Source organism: Pleurodeles waltl, chromosome 4_2 (genome assembly GCF_031143425.1).
Source record: "Pleurodeles waltl isolate 20211129_DDA chromosome 4_2, aPleWal1.hap1.20221129, whole genome shotgun sequence".
In the NCBI taxonomy this organism is placed as follows: domain Eukaryota; kingdom Metazoa; phylum Chordata; class Amphibia; order Caudata; family Salamandridae; genus Pleurodeles; species Pleurodeles waltl.
In genome coordinates this window covers 35191725-35210058 of record NC_090443.1, presented here as the reverse complement: position 1 = coordinate 35210058, position 18334 = coordinate 35191725, and the positions used below count along the sequence as shown (strand labels likewise).

General features: G+C 46.8%; 1 protein-coding gene across 3 annotated transcripts in view; it reads right to left on the bottom strand.

Annotated features, from left to right (window-relative positions):
* Positions 1–18334, bottom strand: part of NCKAP5L (NCK associated protein 5 like) — a 120369-nt gene that overhangs the window by 32953 nt on the left and 69082 nt on the right. For all 3 annotated transcript variants that reach the window (XM_069230510.1, XM_069230512.1, XM_069230511.1), the window contains 2 exons: positions 14189–14348; positions 13933–14011 (listed from right to left, as the gene is read on the bottom strand). In XM_069230510.1, coding sequence (XP_069086611.1) covers positions 13933–14011; positions 14189–14348 — 239 coding nt within the window. The remainder of the gene's footprint in view (positions 1–13932; positions 14012–14188; positions 14349–18334) is intronic.

Below are 18334 nucleotides of genomic sequence, written 5' to 3'. Positions count from 1 at the left end.
CCTAGGGGAGGTAAGTATTTGTTAGGTTAACCAGGTAAGTAAGACACTTACAGGGCTTAGTTCTTGGTCCAAGGTAGCCCACCGTTGGGGGTTCAGAGCAACCCCAAAGTCACCACACCAGCAGCTCAGGGCCGGTCAGGTGCAGAGTTCAAAGTGGTGCCCAAAACACATAGGCTAGAATGGAGAGAAGGGGGTGCCCCGGTTCCGGTCTGCTTGCAGGTAAGTACCCGCGTCTTCGGAGGGCAGACCAGGGGGGTTTTGTAGGGCACCGGGGGGGACACAAGCCCACACAGAAATTTCACCCTCAGCGGCGCGGGGGCGGCCGGGTGCAGTGTAGAAACAAGCGTCGGGTTCGCAATGTTAGTCTATGAGAGATCTCGGGATCTCTTCAGCGCTGCAGGCAGGTAAGGGGGGGCTTCCTCGGGGAAACCTCCACTTGGGCAAGGGAGAGGGACTCCTGGGGGTCACTTCTCCAGTGAAAGTCCGGTCCTTCAGGTCCTGGGGGCTGCGGGTGCAGGGTCTCTCCCAGGCGTCGGGACTTTAGGTTCAAAGAGTCGCGGTCAGGGGAAGCCTCGGGATTCCCTCTGCAGGCGGCGCTGTGGGGGCTCAGGGGGGACAGGTTTTGGTACTCACAGTATCAGAGTAGTCCTGGGGTCCCTCCTGAGGTGTTGGTTCTCCACCAGCCGAGTCGGGGTCGCCGGGTGCAGTGTTGCAAGTCTCACGCTTCTTGCGGGGAGCTTGCAGGGTTCTTTAAAGCTGCTGGAAACAAAGTTGCAGCTTTTCTTGGAGCAGGTCCGCTGTCCTCGGGAGTTTCTTGTCTTTTCGAAGCAGGGGCAGTCCTCAGAGGATGTCGAGGTCGCTGGTCCCTTTGGAAGGCGTCGCTGGAGCAGGATCTTTGGAAGGCAGGAGACAGGCCGGTGAGTTTCTGGAGCCAAGGCAGTTGTCTTCTGGTCTTCCGCTGCAGGGGTTTTCAGCTAGGCAGTCCTTCTTCTTGTAGTTGCAGGAATCTAATTTTCTAGGGTTCAGGGTAGCCCTTAAATACTAAATTTAAGGGCGTGTTTAGGTCTGGGGGGTTAGTAGCCAATGGCTACTAGCCCTGAGGGTGGGTACACCCTCTTTGTGCCTCCTCCCAAGGGGAGGGGGTCACAATCCTAACCCTATTGGGGGAATCCTCCATCTGCAAGATGGAGGATTTCTAAAAGTTAGAGTCACCTCAGCTCAGGACACCTTAGGGGCTGTCCTGACTGGTCAGTGACTCCTCCTTGTTTTTCTCATTATCTTCTCCGGCCTTGCCGCCAAAAGTGGGGCCGGGCCGGAGGGGGCGGGCAACTCCACTAGCTGGAGTGTCCTGCTGGGTTGGCACAAAGGAGGTGAGCCTTTGAGGCTCACCGCCAGGTGTGACAATTCCTGCCTGGGGGAGGTGTTAGCATCTCCACCCAGTGCAGGCTTTGTTACTGGCCTCAGAGTGACAAAGGCACTCTCCCCATGGGGCCAGCAACATGTCTCGGTTTGTGGCAGGCTGCTAAAACTAGTCAGTCTACACAGATAGTCGGTTAAGTTTCAGGGGGCACCTCTAAGGTGCCCTCTGTGGTGTATTTTACAATAAAATGTACACTGGCATCAGTGTGCATTTATTGTGCTGAGAAGTTTGATACCAAACTTCCCAGTTTTCAGTGTAGCCATTATGGTGCTGTGGAGTTCGTGTTTGACAAACTCCCAGACCATATACTCCTATGGCTACCCTGCACTTACAATGTCTAAGGTTTTGTTTAGACACTGTAGGGGTACCATGCTCATGCACTGGTACCCTCACCTATGGTATAGTGCACCCTGCCTTAGGGCTGTAAGGCCTGCTAGAGGGGTGTCTTACCTATACTGCATAGGCAGTGAGAGGCTGGCATGGCACCCTGAGGGGAGTGCCATGTCGACTTACTCGTTTTGTCCTCACTAGCACACACAAGCTGGTAAGCAGTGTGTCTGTGCTGAGTGAGAGGTCTCCAGGGTGGCATAAGACATGCTGCAGCCCTTAGAGACCTTCCTTGGCATCAGGGCCCTTGGTACTAGAAGTACCCGTTACAAGGGACTTATCTGGATGCCAGGGTCTGCCAATTGTGGATACAAAAGTACAGGTTAGGGAAAGAACACTGGTGCTGGGGCCTGGTTAGTAGGCCTCAGCACACTTTCAATTGTAAACATAGCATCAGCAAAGGCAAAAAGTCAGGGGGCAACCATGCCAAGGAGGCATTTCCTTACACAACCCCCCCCCAAACGAAAGAGGATGAGACTAACCTTTCCCAAGAGAGTCTTCATTTTCTAAGTGGAAGAACCTGGAAAGGCCATCTGCATTGGCATGGGCAGTCCCAGGTCTGTGTTCCACTATAAAGTCCATTCCCTGTAGGGAGATGGACCACCTCAACAGTTTAGGATTTTCACCTTTCATTTGCATCAGCCATTTGAGAGGTCTGTGGTCAGTTTGAACTAGGAAGTGAGTCCCAAAGAGGTATGGTCTCAGCTTCTTCAGGGACCAAACCACAGCAAAGGCCTCCCTCTCAATGGCACTCCAACGCTGCTCCCTGGGGAGTAACCTCCTGCTAATGAAAGCAACAGGCTGGTCAAGGCCATCATCATTTGTTTGGGACAAAACTGCCCCTATCCCATGTTCAGAGGCATCAGTCTGCACAATGAACTGCTTAGAATAATCTGGAGCTTTTAGAACTGGTGCTGAGCACATTGCTTGTTTCAGGGTGTCAAAGGCCTGTTGGCATTCCACAGTCCAGTTCACTTTCTTGGGCATTTTCTTGGAGGTGAGTTCAGTGAGGGCTGTCACAATGGATCCATATCCCTTCACAAACCTCCTGTAATACCCAGTCAAGCCAAGGAATGCCCTGACTTGAGTCTGGGTTTTTGGAGCTACCCAATCCAGAATAGTCTGGATCTTGGGTTGGAGTGGCTGAACTTGGCCTCCACCTACAAGGTGGCCCAAGTAAACCACAGTTCCCTGCCCTATCTGGCATTTGGATGCCTTGATAGAGAGGCCTGCAGATTGCAGAGCCTTCAAAACCTTCTTCAGGTGGACCAGGTGATCCTGCCAGGTGGAGCTAAAGACAGCAATATCATCAAGATAAGCTGTGCTAAAGGACTCCAAGCCAGCAAGGACTTGATTCACCAACCTTTGGAAGGTGGCAGGGGCATTCTTTAAACCAAAGGGCATAACAGTAAACTGATAATGCCCATCAGGTGTGGAGAATGCTGTTTTCTCTTTTGCTCCAGGTGCCATTTTTATTTGCCAGTACCCTGCTGTCAAGTCAAAGGTACTTAAGAATTTGGCAGCACCTAATTTATCTATGAGCTCATCAGCTCTTGGAATTGGATGAGCATCTGTCTTGGTCACAGAATTGAGCCCTCTGTAGTCCACACAAAACCTCATCTCTTTCTTTCCATCTTTGGTGTGAGGTTTGGGGACTAAGACCACTGGGCTAGCCCAGGGGCTGTCAGAGCGCTCAATTACTCCCAATTCCAGCATCTTGTGGACTTCCACCTTGATGCTTTCCTTAACATGGTCAGATTGTCTAAAGATTTTGTTCTTGACAGGCATGCTGTCTCCTGTGTCCACATCATGGGTACACAGGTGTGTCTGACCAGGGGTTAAGGAGAAGAGTTCAGGAAACTGTTGTAGGACTCTCCTACAATCAGCTTGCTGTTGGCCAGAGAGGGTGTCTGAGTAGATCACTCCATCTACTGTGCCATCTTTTGGGTCTGATGACAGAAGATCAGGGAGAGGTTCACTCTCTGCCTCCTGATCCTCATCTGTTACCATCAACAGATTCACATCAGCCCTGTCATGGAAGAGCTTAAGGCGGTTCACATGGATCACCCTCTTGGGGCTCCTGCTTGTGCCCAGGTCCACCAGGTAGGTGACCTGACTCTTCCTTTCTAGCACTGGGTAAGGGCCACTCCATTTGTCCTGGAGTGCCCTGGGAGCCACAGGCTCCAGAACCCAGACTTTCTGCCCTGGTTGGAACTCAACCAGTGCAGCCTTTTGGTCATACCAAAACTTCTGGAGCTGTTGGCTGGCCTCAAGGTTTTTGGTTGCCTTTTCCATGTACTCTGCCATTCTAGAGCGAAGGCCAAGTACATAGTCCACTATGTCCTGTTTAGGCTCATGGAGCGGTCTCTCCCAGCCTTCTTTAACAAGGGCAAGTGGTCCCCTTACAGGATGACCAAACAGAAGTTCAAAGGGTGAGAATCCTACTCCCTTCTGTGGCACCTCTCTGTAAGCGAAAAGCAGACATGGCAAGAGGACATCCCATCTCCTTTTGAGTTTTTCTGGGAGCCCCATGATCATGCCTTTTAATGTCTTGTTGAATCTCTCAACCAAGCCATTAGTTTGTGGATGGTATGGTGTAGTGAATTTATAAGTCACTCCACACTCATTCCACATGTGCTTTAGGTATGCTGACATGAAGTTGGTACCTCTGTCAGACACCACCTCCTTAGGGAAACCCACTCTGGTAAAGATACCAATGAGGGCCTTGGCTACTGCAGGGGCAGTAGTCGACCTAAGGGGAATAGCTTCAGGATACCTGGTAGCATGATCCACTACTACCAGGATATACATATTTCCTGAGGCTGTGGGAGGTTCCAGTGGACCAACTATGTCCACACCCACTCTTTCAAAGGGAACCCCCACCAGTGGAAGTGGAATGAGGGGGGCCTTTGGATGCCCACCTGTCTTACCACTGGCTTGACAGGTGGGGCAGGAGAGGCAAAACTCCTTAACCATGTTGGACATATTGGGCCAGTAGAAGTGGTTGACTAACCTCTCCCACGTCTTGGTTTGTCCCAAATGTCCAGCAAGGGGAATGTCATGGGCCAATGTTAGGATGAACTTCCTGAACAGCTGAGGCACTACCACTCTCCTAGTGGCACCAGGTTTGGGGTCTCTGGCCTCAGTGTACAGGAGTCCATCTTCCCAATAGACCCTATGCGTTCCATTTTTCTTGCCTTTGGACTCTTCAGCAGCTTGCTGCCTAAGGCCTTCAAGAGAGGGACAGGTTTCTTGTCCCTTACACAGCTCCTCCCTTGAGGGTCCCCCTGGGCCTAAGAGCTCAACCTGATAAGGTTCAAGCTCCAAAGGCTCAGTTCCCTCAGAGGGCAGAACTTCTTCCTGAGAAGAGAGGTTCCCTTTCTTTTGCTGTGTTGCAGTTGGTTTCCCAACTGACTTTCCTGTTCTCTTGGTAGGCTGGGCCATTTTTCCAGACTCCAGCTCTACTTTTTCACCCTGTGCCTTGCATTGTGCTCTTGTTTTCACACACACCAGTTCAGGGATACCCAGCATTGCTGCATGGGTTTTTAGTTCTACCTCAGCCCATGCTGAGGACTCCAGGTCATTTCCAAGCAGACAGTCCACTGGGATATTTGAGGAGACCACCACCTGTTTCAGGCCATTGACCCCTCCCCATTCTAAAGTAACCATTGCCATGGGATGTACTTTTCTCTGATTGTCAGCGTTGGTGACTGTGTAAGTTTTTCCAGTCAGGTATTGGCCAGGGGAAACCAGTTTCTCTGTCACCATGGTGACACTGGCACCTGTATCCCTCAGGCCCTCTATTCTAGTCCCATTAATTAAGAGTTGCTGTCTGTATTTTTGCATGTTAGGCGGCCAGACAGCTAGTGTGGCTAAATCCACCCCACCCTCAGAAACTAGAGTAGCTTCAGTGTGGACCCTGATTTGCTCTGGGCACACTGTTGATCCCACTTGGAGACTAGCCATACCAGTGTTACCTGGATGGGAGTTTGGAGTGGAACCTTTCTTGGGACAGGCCTTGTCTCCAGTTTGGTGTCCATGCTGTTTACAGCTATGACACCAGGCCTTTTTGGGATCAAAGTTTTTACCCTTGTACCCATTGTTTTGTGAAGAGGCTCTGGGCCCACCCTCCTGTGCAGGTTTTTGGGGGCCTGTAGAAGACTCTTTACTATTTTTAGTTTTGGTTGTCTCATCACCCTTCCCCTGGGGAGTCTTTGTGACCCCTTTCTTTTGGTCACCCCCTGTTGAAGTCTTGGACACCCTTGTCTTGACCCAATGGTCCGCCTTCTTTCCCAATTCTTGGGGAGAAATTGGTCCTAGGTCTACCAGATGCTGATGCAGTTTATCATTGAAACAATTACTTAACAGGTGTTCTTTCACAAATAAATTGTACAGCCCATCATAATTACTTACACCACTGCCTTGAATCCAACCATCTAGTGTTTTCACTGAGTAGTCAACAAAGTCAACCCAGGTCTGGCTCGAGGATTTTTGAGCCCCCCTGAACCTAATCCTGTACTCCTCAGTGGAGAATCCAAAGCCCTCAATCAGGGTACCCTTCATGAGGTCATAAGATTCTGCATCTTTTCCAGAGAGTGTGAGGAGTCTATCCCTACACTTTCCAGTGAACATTTCCCAAAGGAGAGCACCCCAGTGAGATCTGTTCACTTTTCTGGTTACACAAGCCCTCTCAAAAGCTGTGAACCACTTGGTGATGTCATCACCATCTTCAAATTTTGTCACAATCCCTTTGGGGATTTTTAACATGTCAGGAGAATCTCTGACCCTATTTATATTGCTGCCACCATTGATGGGTCCTAGGCCCATCTCTTGTCTTTCCCTTTCTATGGCTAGGAGCTGTCTCTCTAAAGCCAATCTTTTGGCCATCCTGGCTAACAGGAGGTCATCTTCACTGAGAGCATCCTCAGTGATTTCAGAAATGTGGGACCCTCCTGTGAGGGACTCACTATTTCTGACTAACACAGTTGGAGACAGGACTTGAGGGGTCCTGTTCTCCCTATTTAGGACTGGAGGAGGGACATTGGCCTCCAAGTCACTAATTTCTTCCTCTGTGAGGTCATCATCAGAGGGGTTGGCTTTTTCAAACTCTGCCAACAGCTCCTGGAGCTGAATTTTGGTAGGTCTGGAGCCAATGGTTATTTTTTTGATATTACAGAGAGACCTTAGCTCCCTCATCTTAAGATGGAGGTAAGGTGTGGTGTCGAGTTCCACCACATTCATCTCTATATCAGACATTATTTTGCTAAGAGTTGGAAGGCTTTTTAAAGAGTCTAAAACTGTTTCTAGAATCTAATTTCAAACTTTTAACAAACTTTTAAACTCTAAAAGACAATGCTAAACAGGGACTTAACACACAAGGCCCTAGCAGGACTTTTAAGAATTTAGAAACATTTCAAATTGCAAAAATGAATTTCTAATGACAATTTTGGAATTTGTCGTGTGATCAGGTATTGGCTGAGTAGTCCAGCAAATGCAAAGTCTTGTACCCCACCGCTGATCCACCAATGTAGGAAGTTGGCTCTGTATGTGCTATTTCAAAGTAAGGAATAGCATGCACAGAGTCCAAGGGTTCCCCTTAGAGGTAAAATAGTGGTAAAAATAGATAATACTAATGCTCTATTTTGTGGTAGTGTGGTCGAGCAGTAGGCTTATCCAAGGAGTAGTGTTAAGCATTTGTTGTACATACACATAGACAATAAATGAGGTACACACACTCAGAGACAAATCCAGCCAATAGGTTTTTGTATAGAAAAATATATTTTCTTAGTTTATTTTAAGAACCACAGGTTCAAATTCTACATGTAATATCTCATTCGAAAGGTATTGCAGGTAAGTACTTTAGGAACTTCAAATCATCAAAATTGCATGTATACTTTTCAAGTTATTCACAAATAGCTGTTTTAAAAGTGGACACTTAGTGCGATTTTCACAGTTCCTAGGGGAGGTAAGTATTTGTTAGGTTAACCAGGTAAGTAAGACACTTACAGGGCTTAGTTCTTGGTCCAAGGTAGCCCACCGTTGGGGGTTCAGAGCAACCCCAAAGTCACCACACCAGCAGCTCAGGGCCGGTCAGGTGCAGAGTTCAAAGTGGTGCCCAAAACACATAGGCTAGAATGGAGAGAAGGGGGTGCCCCGGTTCCGGTCTGCTTGCAGGTAAGTACCCGCGTCTTCGGAGGGCAGACCAGGGGGGTTTTGTAGGGCACCGGGGGGGACACAAGCCCACACAGAAATTTCACCCTCAGCGGCGCGGGGGCGGCCGGGTGCAGTGTAGAAACAAGCGTCGGGTTCGCAATGTTAGTCTATGAGAGATCTCGGGATCTCTTCAGCGCTGCAGGCAGGTAAGGGGGGGCTTCCTCGGGGAAACCTCCACTTGGGCAAGGGAGAGGGACTCCTGGGGGTCACTTCTCCAGTGAAAGTCCGGTCCTTCAGGTCCTGGGGGCTGCGGGTGCAGGGTCTCTCCCAGGCGTCGGGACTTTAGGTTCAAAGAGTCGCGGTCAGGGGAAGCCTCGGGATTCCCTCTGCAGGCGGCGCTGTGGGGGCTCAGGGGGGACAGGTTTTGGTACTCACAGTATCAGAGTAGTCCTGGGGTCCCACCTGAGGTGTTGGTTCTCCACCAGCCGAGTCGGGGTCGCCGGGTGCAGTGTTGCAAGTCTCACGCTTCTTGCGGGGAGCTTGCAGGGTTCTTTAAAGCTGCTGGAAACAAAGTTGCAGCTTTTCTTGGAGCAGGTCCGCTGTCCTCGGGAGTTTCTTGTCTTTTCGAAGCAGGGGCAGTCCTCAGAGGATGTCGAGGTCGCTGGTCCCTTTGGAAGGCGTCGCTGGAGCAGGATCTTTGGAAGGCAGGAGACAGGCCGGTGAGTTTCTGGAGCCAAGGCAGTTGTCTTCTGGTCTTCCGCTGCAGGGGTTTTCAGCTAGGCAGTCCTTCTTCTTGTAGTTGCAGGAATCTAATTTTCTAGGGTTCAGGGTAGCCCTTAAATACTAAATTTAAGGGCGTGTTTAGGTCTGGGGGGTTAGTAGCCAATGGCTACTAGCCCTGAGGGTGGGTACACCCTCTTTGTGCCTCCTCCCAAGGGGAGGGGGTCACAATCCTAACCCTATTGGGGGAATCCTCCATCTGCAAGATGGAGGATTTCTAAAAGTTAGAGTCACCTCAGCTCAGGACACCTTAGGGGCTGTCCTGACTGGTCAGTGACTCCTCCTTGTTTTTCTCATTATCTTCTCCGGCCTTGCCGCCAAAAGTGGGGCCGGGCCGGAGGGGGTGGGCAACTCCACTAGCTGGAGTGTCCTGCTGGGTTGGCACAAAGGAGGTGAGCCTTTGAGGCTCACCGCCAGGTGTGACAATTCCTGCCTGGGGGAGGTGTTAGCATCTCCACCCAGTGCAGGCTTTGTTACTGGCCTCAGAGTGACAAAGGCACTCTCCCCATGGGGCCAGCAACATGTCTCGGTTTGTGGCAGGCTGCTAAAACTAGTCAGTCTACACAGATAGTCGGTTAAGTTTCAGGGGGCACCTCTAAGGTGCCCTCTGTGGTGTATTTTACAATAAAATGTACACTGGCATCAGTGTGCATTTATTGTGCTGAGAAGTTTGATACCAAACTTCCCAGTTTTCAGTGTAGCCATTATGGTGCTGTGGAGTTCGTGTTTGACAAACTCCCAGACCATATACTCCTATGGCTACCCTGCACTTACAATGTCTAAGGTTTTGTTTAGACACTGTAGGGGTACCATGCTCATGCACTGGTACCCTCACCTATGGTATAGTGCACCCTGCCTTAGGGCTGTAAGGCCTGCTAGAGGGGTGTCTTACCTATACTGCATAGGCAGTGAGAGGCTGGCATGGCACCCTGAGGGGAGTGCCATGTCGACTTACTCGTTTTGTCCTCACTAGCACACACAAGCTGGTAAGCAGTGTGTCTGTGCTGAGTGAGAGGTCTCCAGGGTGGCATAAGACATGCTGCAGCCCTTAGAGACCTTCCTTGGCATCAGGGCCCTTGGTACTAGAAGTACCAGTTACAAGGGACTTATCTGGATGCCAGGGTCTGCCAATTGTGGATACAAAAGTACAGGTTAGGGAAAGAACACTGGTGCTGGGGCCTGGTTAGTAGGCCTCAGCACACTTTCAATTGTAAACATAGCATCAGCAAAGGCAAAAAGTCAGGGGGCAACCATGCCAAGGAGGCATTTCCTTACAACCAGTGATTGGCTGCCTGAGCTGCTACCCTTTTACCCGCTGCATCTAACTTTTTACTTTTCTTCTCAGGAGGTAGACTGTTCCTGTAGACTGACTATTAGCCCTTTTGTGGGCAGCTGAGGCAACAATAATATCTGAGGAATCTGAGCCTTTATGAACAAAGGGTCTGTGGGTGGAGCCGTATATATTTTTTTACAAATATCATAATATAAATACAAATGCTCTGGCTCCTACCAGTGCATGCTCCTCCTCCAAGATGTCTGGTGTGTCGTCTGGAGTCAGAGACCCCATTTCTAGTCGATGAGCTCTTCTGTCTAAGAGAATTCTTTGACCAAAAGGATCGACACGTGTTGCAGGCTTGCTCGTTGTGGTCGGGGGAGACACAAATTACACAACTGGTGTTGATCGGTGTGGGGGAATTTAAAATGGCATCGAGGACAAAAGTGAAATGGAGTCCGTTCCATCAGGTCTGCATAGCCAGATGCCAAGTGAAGGATGTAGGCCTGATAAGGGGCACGGAGACTCTGAAGGGCAGGGAGTCGGTTTTGGGATTAGAATTAGAACAGAGGACAGACTAGGAGGAAGAAAATGCAATCAAAACAATACCGTCACTGAAAAGAAGACGGAGAGAAAACCGTTTTAGATTGTATCGAGCCGAGAATTCGGAGTGAGAGGAACACATGTCCGAACCAGACGGCAGAGAGAAAACAATCTAACAAAGGACTTGATGCCCATACGCAGTATCACTGAGAGGAGGAGTAAGTCAATACCGTGACTCGAAAAAGCTTCTTCGAAGAAAAACAAGTTGTACCACTCCGAACCCAACACTAGATGGCGAGCTTATGCACAACATGTGCATCTACAGCCACACATGCCACCGAACATATACTATTCCTGTCACATCAATTTTATACAGGGGGCAATATTCATTGCAGGAAATAGCTTCCGTGTTATCAGTCTCCCCAGAGAAATAAATTACACCACCTATTTTAAAATTTAGAAAAAACGCTTCACCAGCTCTCAAATAAAACTGCATTTATTCCAATACATAATGTAATTTCTACAGTACTGCAGTCATTTGCATTTATGTGGCAAAAGAGTCTAACTAAGCTTTACCTGCAACTCATTTTCAATTCAGAATTTACGTGACTTTAAGGAATTTTACTTAACAAGGAGTAAGTAATACCAACACCTAACTATCTGTGCACGCTCCTTTGCTGCCACTCTACTCAAACCCACCCTCATATTTATTTAAAAGTAACTTCTTAATAACTGTATTCTTTAACTCCAATGGTTGAGTATTTAAATAGATTATCCTCTTCCTCATACAGAAGTATACCTTTACTTTATTTTAGTGATATTTATTAATACTTGTTGGAGGCTTCCTTTGTAACCCTATTGTGGTTATATCCAAAATAATCACATCATCTGTATTGAAAATTCTTTGTCATCTGAAATTAGTGGGTATGGTTGAATATTCAGTAGATTATCCGGAAGACTGCCACTCGCAAAGAAATTAAGACTGTGGCCAACTCGCATCATTGTTTGAGACTTCTATGTTCTTGGTATGCAGGTTACTGTTGTTCAGCTGTACCGAACCAATGTACATTGCTGCACTTCAATTAGGTGACATAGGAGAGGTTGTCTAGCTTACCGAAGGCATATGAAAGGTTGATAAATGCATGCAGCAGCTACTCTCTTTGAAGAACATATTCCTCAGATTTGAAAAAAGCAATTAACTTAACATATAGAGCCAGACTGATCAATTACACTAATAATCCGATTTAATTAGAATCAAATTTGTTTGTTAAAGCCACTGTTTTTAAATGCGTAAGAAGATGTATGGCAAACACTGCACCAGAAATGGCTAATAATGAGATCATTCCATAGCTTTATGAATCATGTAGGGGTAGTTTATCTACTATTAGACTCCCAGTGTAGCATGACAGAATAGTTGATGATAGAACACATTTTAATACAGATTAAGGTAATTCGGTCCGGTCCTTTGTACCACGCTTTACATCACTGACATGGGCAGATCCATCTAGGAATAGTGCCTTTGAATGACTTGCTCTTCTGTGTAGTTCAGAAACTGTTGAATGGAAGAATCTGCCCCAGTAACATTTTGCAGACTTTCAGTGCAAGAGATTACCCATGGATTCAGTTTTTTGTTCTTCATAGCTGATAAGTCAGAATGATTGGGTCATGAGTGAAGTTTTTATCTAAGGACTGTTTTTCACTGTTACAGTGGACAAAAGACTCTTTAACTTTACTTATTTAGTGTTTGGGTGCTGCTCAAACAGAACTTGGTTGCCCAAAGTACTCAATGCATAATCAATAAAAATATTATCAATTATATTCTTAGCTGTTCTTCAACACTTAGTAGGGTTTTCAAGGGAGTCCCCATTTACACTGCCACTGACTATCGTTACATTCAAATGGACCACCTACGTCAGCAATATACAGAGTCTTATGTCAGAGGATTTGTTACTTAAGATAGGAGGCGGCAACAAATACACAGTGTCCATGTCTTTGATTTTCACATCAAGTGACCTAGACGAAGAAAGCCAACCATTACATTCTCTCACCAGACAGATGAAAGGATCCAATTATTGTATTTTTCCATAAGGCTATTTCTAACTTATTTTATTTAGTTTCCTTGGCGGAATATAAATGTTTAAATTGATCTGTTCACTTTCTTTCTACTTCCTGCTATGAACCAGGATAGTTTTAGTCTTTGTTTATGTCAACTGCATCAATTCTGACCTTTGATATAAAGGACTGAATACTGCAAAGTGCTCAAACACCTCTGGCCTGGACCATGCCATAGAACTGTGCCAAATGGAAAAAAAAACCTAACAAAGAATAAAAAAGGAGGATATGGATCAAAGAGTACCAAATGAGAATACAGTTGAGGAGTAAAAGTCAAGGAATAAAGTGAGGACAGCGAAGATAGATGAGCAACAGCAGAAAGAGGACAGGCAACAAAGAAGCCACACTGTAGCATAACAAGGCTCATTTTCAGCAGTAAACATAACAGTCCATTTTCCAAAATCTTGCATGTCTATTTACACTCTGTGGGAGCTGCCAGGAAGAAGAGGCATGCTAGAGAGTTTTTGTGCATACAACATGTCTGTTAAGTAAAGAGCACAATACTTTATATAAACCAGTACAACTGGGGGAGGTGAGTCCACTTGGTTGAAACCACTGCACAATACATGAGAGATGATCTGCAGTAGTCTGTGAGCTTGTGTGCAGCCTACATGTGGTGTCAGAGTTGGCAAAAACTGCATTTTACTTCCCAGTATCATGTTATTTTTAAGAGCCAGGGACATGTTATTGCTTTAGAGCATGGAGAGAAAGTGTCACACTAAATACCATGATGGCAGAACAGAAACAACTTCTCCACTTTCTTGGTACCAAAGTGTGCAGTTCAGAGCTATGAAACTTGTATACAGCCACCACAAACAAGCTTTCCTGGACCTTTCACATAGGCTCTTGTATCTTTATACTTATAACAGAACATTTGCATCTCCTGTGCGGAGAACATCTTTTTACAGGTAAGCTTTTGCTCTTAACTTAACACACAATATCCTGTCAGTGGTGCCTGCCAGTAATAAAGCTAAAAGTAGCAATATTTTTTGTGGTTGCACTTCCCTAAATTGTGAAGCCTACTTATATCCAAACACCTGATTAGAGAAAAGAAAGCAAGCTCATTTTGAGTAGATACCATGTTACGCTCCACTTCAACATCTAAGGGCTTCCCCTTTTCAGAAGTGAGCTAAACTATCAGTGCCCTGAAGACAATAATCTTCACTTGCTCCAACAAGATTCTTCTCCCCCTCCCGGTTCTCACTCCCTATGTCTTCATGCCAATGAGAAGTCTCCTTGCCTTATGAAAGGCTGTTTCTCATACCTGTAAAATGCTGGGAAGTCACAGACTCAGTTAGGCTGTCGTCAGAAGGCACTTCCTCTCGGATATTCCCATCTTCACTCTGTTGGTAAAAGATGTGCAATTCTGAACTCAATTAAGGATAAACACCCTCCAAGCTGTAGAATAACCTGAGGGGCCATTCCAGAGAAATCAAAAACTCTCATGAACAGGTAACTGAGGGATCATGGGCTTGGTGAAAGGACATACAGAACATGGTGCCTGCTGCATGGACACTCACCTGCTCTGGGGCATCCTCACAGTGCTGTAGGTGGCTAACAATACCATTCCTCTGAGGCCTGGAGGTTGGAAGTTCTTTGCTCTCCCTTGTCACCTTTTGAAAGTCTGGCAACTGATTCTTCAAATCAAGAGGACTCTCACAAACATCCTTCCCATCCACCCTGTGTGGAAGAAATAATGTAAAGGGCATGTACAGCTGCTTTACTCAAAAAATATATTTTGCACAGTGCCAGTAATACCAATGCTTGCATCAAAAAGCCAGCCACACAATACAGAACTTGACACAGCCCACTTTTGACAGCAAGTTCACTTAGAATACCACCACAGAATTTTGGCATGCACAGGGGGTTATCATGCTATTTTTATGGGGAAAAGGATGAGGATGTTGAGCTATGTATTTAGAACATTAAAGAAAACCAATATTTCCCTTCTCTCAAAGTTTTCATAGCAGAATCTAAGCAGGATTATATTAGGGTAAACCACCTGAGAGTAAACATTGGCAAGATCTTGGGTCAACAACTATAAACATTGTTTTGGAAGAGATACAAAACAATTTTCATTAGTGTGATTGCTTAAATCTTTCTTATAGACAATCTGTGCTTTACAAAATCCACTCACCAAAGAGGCATAGCAAATGAAAGAAAGGCAGCTATTAAATGTAGGTGGAGGATGGGAGTAGCAGGGGAAAGGTCGGTGGTACAGAAAGCCAATATCATATTAAACAGAAAAATATCAAATGTAGGTAGCCTGGATATCTGGAGTGAGGAAAATAGGAGGCAGTTTGCCAAATGTTCAGAATAACTGCAATTTCAACACTGAATATGGCATAAAATACTGGGAATATATATTTATTTGTGGCGGTTGCCGCTAGGTAGTTATAGTTACGACCATGTTTCCACACATAAAGTGTTTTCTGACTTGCCTACCGTTTGACAAATCTCAAATCTTCACAAAAGTTTCCCCCCAAAAAAGTGGCCCGGTGATTCTTGAAGTGCATGGAAAGTTTCGGGCTGATCTGTCAAGTGGGGGGCCAAGAAAAAGGGGGTTCAAAAAACATTGCGTTTCCCATGTTAATTCTCATAGGAGCTGTCAACAAGTCTACAGCCCAAAATGCTAAACGGAATTACACCAAATTTGGCCGAATGCTAGCTGTCAGTACACAGATTGTGCTTTTTGTTAATTGGTGCAAAATCTGTTCAGTAATTTTTTTTAAATTTGGGAAAATTCAAATATGTATATCTCTGGCCGCAAACTATTTGCGAGCAAAGATGAGCTTGTGCAGGGAAATGCACACCTCTGATTGGCTACCAACACTTCAAACTAGGAAGTGTTGGCAGCCATCTAGGGACTCGGCTTGAGCTGAGTCCCAGAAAAAAAAGTTTAAAATAAATAAATGAATAGGGGCCAGGGTACAGACAACCTGACCCCTTAGCACTGGTGGGGGGGTCCCCTAAGGGACACCCTCAGAAAACAAGTGCAGGCTCCTGTACTTTTTTTTTTTTTTCATAGGCCCCTGGGTGGGCCAGGTCCTGGAGGCATTATAAATTTTTTGGGGGGCCTCCCGCTGCCCTGGGGACCACCCCACACCCCCTTGCGGTCCCTGAAAGCCCATAAAGGGCAAACCTTCACACTGAGCTTTGGGGATTTGAGTCCAGTAGGACTCATTTCCATTCTTATTTTTTTTAAATAAAAACAAATTATTATTAGTAATTTTTTTTAAACAAATACATTTTTTATTTTAAATTGGAGAAAAATAACATTTCAAGTAAATCAGACATCAAAGTCTAAAAAACTCTTTCCCTCTTTGTGTCTCTTTCAATCAATTCTCCCACTCACAGACCCACTCAGACTCATGCACCCATTCACAGATCCACTCAGACCCTAACACTCACAGCTCCAGTCAGACCCTCACACACCCACTCTCAGTCCCAGTGACACCCTGATACACCCACTCTCAGTCTCAGTGACACCCTGATACACCCACTCACATACCCAAGCACATACTGATGCACCCACTAAAACACTGACTTTCGCCGTGCATGCGCAAAGGACCGTGCATAACATTGGGTTGGGTGGTTGGGGGGGGGGGGGGGGGGAGGGGGGGAGTGGGGGTGCTTGCCACAGGGACTGGCTGTAGGCTAGCCCTTGCGGGCAACCCCTACTGCACACAGGAGAGTTCTGGGCACAGTGCAAGGTTGGGAGCTTATAGGGGGTTGGCCCTGGGGTCAACCGCCGTTACGCACAGCCCAAGGGCATGAGCTGCGCTCGTTGGATTCAGGTATAGCAGTTAAAATTACTATACTTTTGAAGAAAAAAAAAGAAAAAAAAACATGGAAATTCACTGAAAAAAAATAAAACAAATGTTAGTTACATTATTGTTAGTTTCTGAATTTACTCATACAAAAACTATAGAAATTCAGCAGTTAGAATTCTTTCAAGTAACGAAAATTCACACCCTAGGGTAACTATAACTCGCGCTTTCGTCATGCATAGCTAATTCTATGTCCGGACCGGAGGCGAGGATTAGGCTTTTTCTTTCTTCACTTTATTTTAACAGCAGCGTTAACCAAGCGTTTAACTACTCAAAGTACTTTCCCATGAGACATTGGAAAAAACAGCAATGAAGAAAGTTCAACAAGCAATATCCAATCAGTGGTCATCAAGTGCCTGAAGAGCCTCAGCCGACGTCTTCTCCCCCTCTTTCTTCACTGCTCCCGCAGCGAGATAAGTACCACTCTTTTATTCCTCATAACTTTCTGTGCGCTTTGTGTTTCAGTGCTATGCTCGTATTTGCTTCCTTAGGGTAACTTCCCCTAGGTCACTGCCACTGGAACGCTTCCAGTCTCCTTCGCTGCAACACATAGTGGCTCCAAACGCGGTGCGGCCTTCAGTCTGCCAGAGGGCTCAATGCATTCCTGGAATTCCACGCTACACGCGTCTGACACCAGCAGCCAGCGCACATCTGTTTCAAGTGTACAGACAAATAAAACTGACGTGCGGCCGCAGCCTGCTATCGATGGGAGGGTTTTTACTTCCCCACGCTTGGTGGGAGCAGTCCATTCCCCAATCAGTAAAGTGAAATAAAGACTACAATCGGAGCCAGCCAGGAGCCAGACACCCGTCGTGGGGTAAGGCCTATCGCACCACAAAAGGGACGGAGGCCAGGCATGATGAGGCTCGGCGTTATCCTATCTTCCCTCATAAAACAAAGAGTGCTGGCGTCCTGCTGTTTTCTCATGTACCTTTGACACATATATAGGGCTTGCCCCGAAACATACCTGCCCTCAGTAGTCAGTGCACACTGTACACAGTTTACTAATCCATTTGGCCACAGCTTGCCAATATGGCCGAGAAGCACCATTTGGAAGACCCCTCTGAGGACTGTATGGAGGAGCAGATCTCCTATCTTCCGATAGACGATAACGTTTGCCAGATAATGGATGCCTCTAAATTTAAAGTCATCACCCAACTAATGGCCCCCCTGGAGAAGAACTAGACTTGATGGCATCCCAATGTCATTTATCCCTTCCAAGGGAAGACCAGGCCGAACCTCAAGCCTTACACCTCCGGGGCAGGCGAAAAGTCTGGACCTTAAACAAAAACACGCAAGGGAGGACCGCGTCGACCTAGAGGCCTTTGCACACCTCAAAAAAAGCCTTAATACAACCCCTCCTCCCCCCAAATCTCCTGACCCCTTGCCTGACCCATCCAAACCAGACAATTCTTCACACTCCTCAGATGCGGACATGGAACTTGGCAGACCTGGGCATCCCATGGGCAAACAATTCCTCACAACAGGCCCATGGATCAGACAACACTCCCCTAGAAGAATCAGACATGCTAGATCCTAAAGACCTGATTCATCAGTGTTGAACAGAATGTGTTTCAGCACCCAAAGTGGACTCCTACGTGACGGGGTGCTTTCGCAAAAAAAAAAAAAAAAGTTAGACCAAGAGGTCAGAAACCATCTTAAGATGGAATGTCCTCGTCCCTCTCTTGAGGATAAAGTGGCATCCACCCCAGAGATTGATACCAGTATGTCAACCTTCCTACCAAATTCATGAGTGATCCCAGAAAAGGGATCAACTGTTTCTGGCGGGCCTGCCAGGACAAGCTTTTGGACATAGTATGCCCTCTCACCAAGATC